The sequence below is a fragment of the Argiope bruennichi genome, chromosome 2 (genome assembly GCF_947563725.1).
Source record: "Argiope bruennichi chromosome 2, qqArgBrue1.1, whole genome shotgun sequence".
Lineage (NCBI taxonomy): Eukaryota > Metazoa > Arthropoda > Arachnida > Araneae > Araneidae > Argiope > Argiope bruennichi.
In genome coordinates this window covers 23,257,118-23,267,284 of record NC_079152.1, presented here as the reverse complement: position 1 = coordinate 23,267,284, position 10,167 = coordinate 23,257,118, and the positions used below count along the sequence as shown (strand labels likewise).

The 10,167-nt window shown below is 26.9% G+C and overlaps 1 protein-coding gene across 1 annotated transcript; it reads left to right on the top strand.

Annotated features, from left to right (window-relative positions):
• The first annotated feature begins 55 nt into the window (after window positions 1-55).
• On the top strand, window positions 56-9,028 carry LOC129959279 (out at first protein-like). The gene is made up of 4 exons (XM_056072104.1): window positions 56-485; window positions 3,391-3,525; window positions 5,959-6,142; window positions 7,533-9,028. Exons 1-4 carry the CDS (start codon window positions 258-260, stop codon window positions 7,805-7,807), a joined length of 822 nt encoding a protein of 273 aa, XP_055928079.1. The 5' UTR covers window positions 56-257; the 3' UTR covers window positions 7,808-9,028.
• Window positions 9,029-10,167: the final 1,139 nt, after the last annotated feature.

The following is a 10,167-nucleotide window of genomic DNA, read 5'->3' as shown; positions in this document are numbered from 1 at the left end:
AAGTCCTTGCAACCTTGGTCATGCTTATTTCCTCCTTTACATTGAAACAGTCATTGCGCAATTCAACACATCTCGATTGAATTTGTATACGATCAAAACATGGCTGCTGGTTAAGAAAGGATCAGCTGTGGATGCTGTTATAGCATCATTGCTGATTGTTCTAAGTAATATTTTATACATTATTTATCTAGCATGATGAAACTACGAGATTTTTGCTGCCTGAAACAATTTAGAAACTTTCCTTATCCGCTATTGCCATGATGTTTCATGTAGCGTATACTAAAATAATCATCTTCATATTTGTAGTGATTTATAATTTAGATAATTTGAAGAATTGTGAGTGCCAACTTGTTATCAATGTAAAAAATCAAGGAGGTGATATTGTTCAGGAGTCTATTACTTCTAACATTACAGAGGATACGATCACATTGGAATTTCAGCGGCCGGAAGGAACCTTAATTACTCAATTTGTAGACTTTAGATCGGTAATGTTATTACAATGTTTGCAATTATTAAATTTAATATGTTTAGTAAAAATGTACATCGTTATCATATCAAATTACTATTTTTCTCTTATGTTTTTATTTACAAACATTATCGAGTTTCCTTTTGACGCAAATTTAGCACACATATGTACATGTGTTTTATAAACATTATCATTATTACAAATTACAAGATTATTTAGTATAAAAATTGATTAGTTTAACTTCATCCCCTTGTTTTCTATTGTTTCATGCAATTTCCTATATCCTTTTTTGTATCTTTCTTCATCAGATTGATTATTTAGTATAAGTTGCAAATCATTGATATAAGTTTTCAAAAGTGACTTTTTAAAATCCATTTTCTAAATGTTATAGTTTTATTAATTAAAAAAAGTTTAATCTGTGAAATAAAATTATATCCAATAAAGAATTATTAAAATCATTTTTAAAAACTGATTTTATTTGTCTGGTGAATTCTGAAGAATTGTTTATTTTTATACTGTTGAGTTTTAGGATAGTCATTATTTAAGTAAATAACTCATAAAACTTAATTTGTACATTAAGAATTAGCATAATAATATATACTAATTTTGAAAAGAAAACTGTTTAAAGAAATAGAAACCATTTTAAACTAATTTTGTATGCATCAAAATATGTTAGTTAACTTTGCATTTATAATTTATCAAATGTAGCATTTGGTAAGTTTACATAATTATATGAGTGTCTGTGAAGCTAATTATTGTTTTAATTATCTTGATGGAAATAACATGCTTTTAAGAAAGTAAGCAGCATTTAATTTGGATTGAATTTACTGGTTATTAACGTGTCTTGCATGTTGATTGAATTTAAAAACAGTAAGTTTTGAAATGAATATATATATATATACTTACAGATGAGCTTTTTTTAAAAATTTCCTATAAATATTTGACATACAGTTTATTACTTAGTAGTAAATATTTACTATTTATTGAGCATATGTCATTTTGACAATAAGTGATTCGACTCGAGTTTGTAATTATATTACACTTTTTATAATTAGGAAATTATTTAAATGTTTTGAAATAAATTATTAATTTTAAATTTCTATAGCTTCTTAAAATTGCTTTCAAATATTTTCTATTCTTAATAATATTCAAATATTATTTTATAATGCTGTTGTTCTTATTCCTTACAACAATTAAATTGGTCACTTAGTTGAAATCTTATTAAACAGGAACTTTCACAGAAAATCCTTTCTTTCTGTGGATTCTCATTCATGTATGAAGTAGAGATACTGCCTCTGTTGACTAAAACTTAAATATTATATGTATTTTTCTTTTTTTGGTTTTCAGTCTAATTACCTCTCAAGTGGGTGATGCAGTAAAATTAGAAATGAACATGTGATTAAAAAACTAGTCATTGATTTATTTCATGAATAAACTGAAATGCATTATGTATTTCTATAACAGCTTAGATGCACAAATAGAGAAATTAATCTATCATCTGCATTATTTAAAGGGGAATGCTTCAATAGAAGAACATTGCTTTATTAAAATGAAGCAATTCTTATTATATGTTGCCCTCACTGTAATAGAGAAGTTTATGTGTAATCACATTTTAAAAAAAGCTGAAAAAGCATGACATAACCACAGTCTAATTTCTGTTTTTTTTAGCTTGTGTATAAAATATATGTATCTCCTCTTTAGTTACCTTGTGTCTAAAAAATAAAAAATAAAATTTGGAAACTACAAAAAAGTATAAGTGATTTTATTTTCTAAGAGATTATTTTATTTAACATATTGGAAATTTGGAATTCATATTTGTTTTGCTTGGTAATGAAAGTGACATTTGCATTTTTTTTTTTTTTTAATTATAGTACTTTGAACTTAATTTTCAGGTGAAGCATATGAAGAATTTAAAGAAATTTAGATCATTTTTTGTTTTTATTTTTTATGTGCTTTCAAAAAGTATTTTTGCAAATTTTCTTTCCAAGTTTAGAATATAATGATATTTATGTGTATTTCAGTGGTGATTGTCTGTTTGGACTATAGAGTTACAATACACTCTAAACTTACTTTTAAAATTAATTTTCTTTTTTTTTTTAAATCAAGTTTTCTTACCTTTTCATTTTGAAACTTTAATGTTATTTACATACTTTCTCATTCTGAGAGTTTATTTATTAACAGAAATGGAGAAAAGCGATAAAGAAATAAAAATAAGAAAGGAAATTAATCAATGATCGAAGAAACTCAGATTCAGATGATTCATCATGCAGCCCATGAAAGCTGACTGCACACACAACTGATTGGTTATTTTGAGAAAAAAAAAGCATTTCTTTTCTTCTTTTAAAACAGTAGGCCTGACTTGAAGCACTGGTCATTTTTTTTCACCTCCATCCAAAATTCACCTTTGTTCTCAAGATCTCACTTACTGTCTCCTTCACATTAGATGTTTATAAATTTTAGTTTAGATACTTATTGCCTTGACAAAAAGACATTTGCTTGATTAAATATTAATTTCCTTTTATTACTATTTAAAAAAAAGTATGTGGAAAATTTTCTAAAACAATGTTCATATGAAAATTCTTGTGAGCGATCAATTATTATTAATAATTCAGTTAATCAATCTTAATTTTTTACATTTAAAGGTTAAAAAGAAAAGGAATGCTACAGATAATTTATTGTAGCCTGATTTGATGTTCATCTTTAAATTAGTGTTACAGAGCTGACTTGGCAAAAAAAATAAAAATAATAATATTTTTTGCATCGCTATTAATTTTTAAGTTGACTAACTGCCATTGGTGTATTGGTAATAAAAAATGTTGCATATTCCTTTGGTTAGATGTATATATATAAACCACTTATATACCTATTTAAAGCTAGAAGGTGTTATCTATCAATTAATGAATAATTAAATTTTTTTTCATTAGGAGGTTCAAATCTTCCGTGTCCTTGTATTGGGTGAAGAGGAGAGAGGTCAAAGCCAGTACCAAGTGCTGTGCTTTGTGACTCAACTCACTAAGAATGATTTTATATCTGCTGATGCTATGTCCAAGCTCAGACAGGTAACAGAAATAGATGTTTCTTGTTCAAGATTTTCAATTTGTGATAATTTATCTCTTATTAATGTCTTGATGGTAAAGTATCAGTTTTGGAAGGCTCTTAATTTAAAACTCAGTTCCATCCAAGATTCATTGTATATGAGAGACTGCTATACATTAAGTTCGATGTTCCCAATTCCTTTGAGTGTAGAAAAGATTCCTTCTTGTTTGCATGAAAGATTAGAGAGAGGATGCTTTCTTAAATATTGCTATAGTCATATAACTCCTATTGAAAATGATGAGATCCATCCCTAATTAGCTGTCCTGTAGCTTTAAAACAGTACATTAATACATCTCTTGTTTATAGTGGGCATCTCTTATATGCTTGCTAATTTTCTTAAATTTAGAGTCAAGTTATTGATATTCTTCAAACATTTAGTAGAATGATGTAGTCTAGTAGGAGAAGATTTAGGCCCAAGAATCATTTATTTGTGTCCCAATATTACTAAAATTTCAATTGTTTGTTCAAGTGGTTTATATTAGATCAGTCAGATTTAAATGCACTATTGCTAGTGAAGTAAAGAAGTTTTGACATAGCCTCTGATCATGCTTCAGAATTTTACAAGGTTTATTTCAAAATAACTCTTGTGTTTTGGAGTTTAACTTACACTGCCAGTTAATCAATTATAAACCTCAGAATATAAAGTGCATAGAAAATATTTAATTTTGTTTATACAGTTTTTCAGAATAATTATTTTTATTAATTATTTCATTTATTTAAATTTATTTATACTGTTTATACAATCAAAAGAATAATTATTTAATTATTAACAAACTCTCTTATTGGAATATCTGTTGAATAATATTTAATATAACAGGCACTCTCTAACCTTTGTTATTACAACAGCATAGGGGTTAAGAACAGCATAGTGAAGGTTTAAAAAAAAGTTTAATTTAAGTATATTTTCTATCACTGAATTTAAATTTTGATATAATTCGATTTTAATAGCAACCAAAAGGCGTGGGGAAAAAAATTGCCAAATTATAAAAATATTCTTAAGTGCATTGTTTTTTATTATGAAAAATTTTGAACTTTACAAATCACATATTATATAGTTTGATTATTGAAGCTACCAAATTGGTTAAATTTTTTCTTGGCACTTTTGGTTAACATTACAACTGACAAATACCAAATTTTTAATTAAATGAGTCACTTTCTATTTGAAGTTATGAAGTATTAAGTCTGATATTTGAAATTTATTATCTGTCTTGGCATTTGTTTGTCAAATTTAATGTCTGAAATTTTTTTGATAGATTTATAGGCTTATTTTTAAGGTGAATAAAAAAGAAAAAAACTTTTTTTTTTATTTACATAAGGAAGTGTTTTGGAATATTAAAAAAAAAAAAAAAGAAATTAGAGCTATTCTGGGCAGTTCCCCTCTTCTAGGAATTTGAGAGGAATGAATCAACATTAATTTAAAGTGATAAAGCATTTCTGATACCATTTCATTTGTAAAGAGGGAAAAAAACTGCTCTCGGTTTACTTATCAGAATTATTTAAAAGTCTGATAGAAACTACAGAAAAATCCTTGAAGACGTGTAAAAGATGTTATAGAAAACAAAAGTCCCCTTTTTAAATATTCTGTTATATATATTTAAATAACAAGTTTTAAAGGCTGGCAATACTGGCAATCATTTAAATATTTTCTTTTCAGCTATTTGTCATATTTTCATTGATTTATATATTTTATCATTTACTAAATATAGATAGGCTGTGTAGTTTTCTTTAAAATAGTTCATTACATGGAAAATAAAAAATAATAATTAAGCTATTTTTTTAAATTGCTCCATTACTCATTGTATATAAAGTACTGCTAGATTCCTTTTTAATGTACTATTATCTATTTATTATATTTAAAAACTTTTACTGAATGAAATTGTACTTACAGTTGAAATCAAAGCAATTTGAAACATTTATTATTTGAGACTTGCATTTTTGTCTGCTACAAAGATACCCTTCATTTCTAATCTTAACATGATGACTGATTGTAATAAAATAGGTGGAAATTGTTTAATGTTCATGAAATGATTAAATACTAATTTAATACTTTAAATTATCAGCTTAATTATCAATCAGACTCTTGACAGTATGAGTTGACAGTACGTTTTGTACTCTTATTGAGGATTCTGTTTAATTGATTCGCTTGAGACAATTCTGTATAATTATTGATTGCTTTCTCTCTCTTTTTCTGTATATATATATATAAAAACACAAGGGATTGTTTTTGTTAATTTTCTTTCATTACAATAAATCAACTTTAAAAATAATTATTTTTTAAAACACTGTTCAATTTTTGTTGTATTGGGTTCATGATAATCAATGAAAACAAATATTTTGTCTTAGAATATTCAATAGCCTGTTAACATATTAATGCATAGTTAATTTTCCTGTTGTAGCGTAACCCTGGTGCAGTACGCCAGCCAGAAGAGGACAGGGGTCGAGAACTCCTGGAGATGGATTTGAGTGTAGAGTTGGATAAGTCTTCCGTCATCTCTCCCCATCTTCCCAACCTCTGTGAAGAGGCCACCCACTCCGCCTATGCAAGGGAGGTAGACTTGCGATCATGGGCCAGCCCCAAAGGTTTGACTTTTTTAATATTTCAATTACTTTTTACACTTTCACTTTTTCATAGTTCAATCACTTTTTACACTTTCACTTTTTTATATTTCATTCACTTTTCACATCTTAGATTTCCTTGATAGCTTATATTACTGCAGAATCTTTCTTAATCAGTAATAATTGGAAAATAGAGGTATTGATAACATATAATTGAATATTTGTTTCTAGAACTTATCCGTTCATGCTTTATACTACCATGTGTAAAAATGATAGCATGTAATGTCTGTTGGTCCCATTTTTTTTTTATCTATTCATCATAATAAAATAAATTGAAAATTATTTAGATTATTTAAAACACATATTTGATTTTTCTATTTCAGAAAATTATTTAATAATTTAAGGACAACATTTTAAAATACAATGTGTTATTAGCATATGAAATTTGTTAACTTGTTAGAATAATGACTTAAAATTTTCCCGCATAAATAGTTGTTGCTGGAGATAATCATCAGGGTTTTAACAGATTCATTATATATATGTATATATATATTTGTGTGTGTGTGTAAGCATATAATTCTTAAAAGCAGAAGGCAGTTTTGAAGACATCAAAGAGACCTTCGATTTCTTGACATCGTTTTATTTTATCTAGGAGAAGCACACATTATTTACAAGCAGGAGCAACGAATACACATGAACAACATAGAACGATGCAGAGCTAAAAAGAAAAAATGAAGGCCAACTGAACATTTTATCCCTGATCTTATATAACATGAGATATCCGCCACGATTCAATACACGTGTTGACCTTGAAAAGGGCAGCAAAGGGATTATTTTCACTTGGCACGTGAATGGAGCATCATTTTTACAAATCTTCAGTTTAATTAATTAAACATAAAAAGTGGAATGGAATCTGGAAACGAGAACACTTTAGAGTGACCCCAACATGGGCCGAATTAGGCAAAAATTTAGGAAATTAATTTGGATTAAATTAGATATCAAAATATCATTACACATACACACAATTAATTTCATAACATCAGGTATTTATATAGCATTTGTTTCATAAATTTTATGAAAGTCTGCAATCTTCTGTCAGTTTTCTTTTACTGAATTTTTATTTGTCTTTTGTTTCCACATAGTAATTTTTCTTTCTCAGAAGGTATTCAGTTATTTCATTGTCTTTAAGAAAGAGTGTGTTTGGAACAGAATTGTCTATATCCACCCAAATCTACTGTTCCTTCACACCAATTATGTATTTTTGTTTTATAAATGTTGAATTTAAATTTGTATCTTTAAAAATATCACTGTTTTCAAGAATTTTTTTTTTTTTGTTCTAACAAAAAAGAATTTAAAGTATATTTTGTTTGTAAGAATTTAAATTTAATTTTTATTAATTTTGTGTTTTTTTCAGCTCTTAGTAGAGACATTGTGACCTTGACTTCAGCTGTTAAGCGCTCTCCACCTCCCAAGCCCGTCCGTTGCAATGAGAACAGTAATTTGTGGCAACCCTGCCAGTGCCGTCTAGAAATATGTGTTGGTTGGTATCCATGTGGTCTTAAATATTGTCGTGGAAAGGACTCCTCTGGTAAAGCTATCAGTTACCGATGTGGCATTAAAACATGTCGCAAATGCCGTGCATTTGAGTTCTTCGTTCAGCAGAAACAGCAATGCTTATGGGATGAGTGAATACCATAAAAATTAAGCATTGATGATCTGGCATTGGTTTAAGTTAATCTTTAAATGATAGATGTTCTTAATTTATGAGATATTTTGACCTTTTAGTATAAATAAGCCATTTTCTTAAGCATATTTAAGTGAATTTGAAAATCCATTTCATATTGATACTCAGTTAAAGAATTTTAATCATTTCATCATTAATTTCTTATTTTATAATTTCAAAGTATATTAAGCTTTGAAATAAAATGAAAAAAAGAAACAGCTATAATACTTTGAAACAAAACCAATAAAACATCTTATTATTAGCTTTTACTAATCCTTGAGTTAACTTGTCATTCAATACTATTTTGTATTTCAAATGCTGGATTAACTGAAGACAAGAATATTTCATTTTCAAAAATATTAAATACAAACCACTGTGTTATAGGCTGGAATAATTTTGACTACTAAAAAAAATTAAAAATGTTATACACTCTAGGCGCACTCTTAAAGCATTCTATTTTCCTTTGGTCAGGTAAGATAAAGATAACTTAATAGTTGTAAATTGTACAGATCTGTCAGGTAGTAGGAAAAACTGACCCTGTTAATTCTAAGCATCTTGTATACGAGTGCCATTTTTAATAATAAGTTTTTAAAAATATTATTGTTTTGCTGGTTAATGCTGGAATTTTCCAGATCATCAATGCTTATTGATTAAATCACCTTAAATTTGATTCTCCATGGACAAAACAACATCATCAAGTAGTGATAGAATTTTTTGAGTCAAGCATCATTTGCCTTGGATGGTAAGTTTTGTTGAAACCATCCCTCATAATATATATACATATATATATATATTATATATATATACATAATACCCTTCTGCTCTAAAAAATCTTTTGTTACTGAGAAAGGTTTATGAAGAGAATGCATTTTTTGAAATGTGTTTGTTAGAATAGGCTCTGTGTTTACATTTTTAAAGCTTACTGTGTGAAGTTAATGATTGCAAGTAGAATCAGTTAAAGTTTGGAAATGTGATTGAATAGAAACTCTAATCTACTCATCTGAAGTTTTATAACATGTTATTCATATATGAAAAAGATAAAATGTGAAAGGAAGTGCACTAATTCGTGTTCCCTAAAAGTTCCATTATTTGTCAGAATGTTTCTGTTGCATAAATTGTTATGTAACATTTTTATATATATCAGTGTTGCACAATATCATTTGTCTGTTCAATTCATGTTATTGCAATCTATGCGGTATGATGTTAGTTTGAATTCATATTTATTTTCATAATTAAAAAAAAAACAATTCTGAAAATGGAAATAATGAGATCTGCTTTTTTTTTTTTTTTTTTTTTTTTGCGCAAAATTGTCACATTGAAGATTGCCCTTGATCTCATATAAATCCTTGGCAGATTCATAAAAAAAATCTCAAACCATAGATTTTGCCATCCTGAAGAGTTATTTAAGAGAATACTTTTTTGACATTTATTTAAATCAGGCTTTCTTAAACTTATTACTCATTCTCTTACAATCTTTAAAAGAATTAAAATCATCCTTTGTTTAAATATTGCATTAAAATATGTTAAATACTTTTTGTTTCATAAAAATTGAATCATTTTAATTTAAGCTTATAATAGAGAGTCTGTTTAAAAGACACTCGATACAATTTATTTGAAAGGAAAAAGAATTTGCTGCTATCGAGAAACAGTTAGAAAAAAAACTATATACTTCTACAATTGTCTTGTGAACAGTTGAAATTTTTGCTCTCAATTATAGGCTTATTGGCTCTATTACAAATTGTTTTAAAAGATTATATTTTTATTACTGAGGTACTATCCATTTTGCAATACTTTAAAACCAACTAAAATTTAGGAAATCCTGATTTTATAATTATTTTGAAAATCGTACTTAAATTTTGCATATTTACATAAAATTTATGAAGATGCATTATTTTTATTTACAGATAACAATGCAACAAAAAAATATGGTATTTTATTTATAATTCATTTTGTGCATGATTGAACGCTGCATATGTGTGTATGTTTGAATATATTAGATAGCTTTACAAATTTTTATTTGAAATACTTTCTCACTAAGTAATTACCAGTTGTTGCTCAAGATAATAATTACAATAAGAGAGTATTTTTTTAAACTGTATTCACTGCAGCTTTTTTGTTTTTATTGTGAGTCTCTAGTAATGGTACAGTGCTATTAAAATTCAGTATTGTAATTTAATTATTATAAGAAATACTTAAATTTATTCTAAAAGCGTATTATCATTTCAAATCAAAATTTCATTTGCCACAGACGAGTCTTATCTGTAACAAAATTTTAAATTTATCAAACTGCTTTGAATAATTTTATAGAAATAGATTATGCCAATTT

Coding starts and splice junctions, on each gene's coding strand:
- LOC129959279 (XM_056072104.1), top strand. CDS start 258: ATGATGTTTCATGTAGCGTATACTAAAATAATCATCTTCATATTTGTA. Junction 3,526..5,958: donor CTATGTCCAAGCTCAGACAG/GTAACAGAAATA, acceptor TTCCTGTTGTAG/CGTAACCCTGGTGCAGTACG. Junction 6,143..7,532: donor ATCATGGGCCAGCCCCAAAG/GTTTGACTTTTT, acceptor TGTTTTTTTCAG/CTCTTAGTAGAGACATTGTG.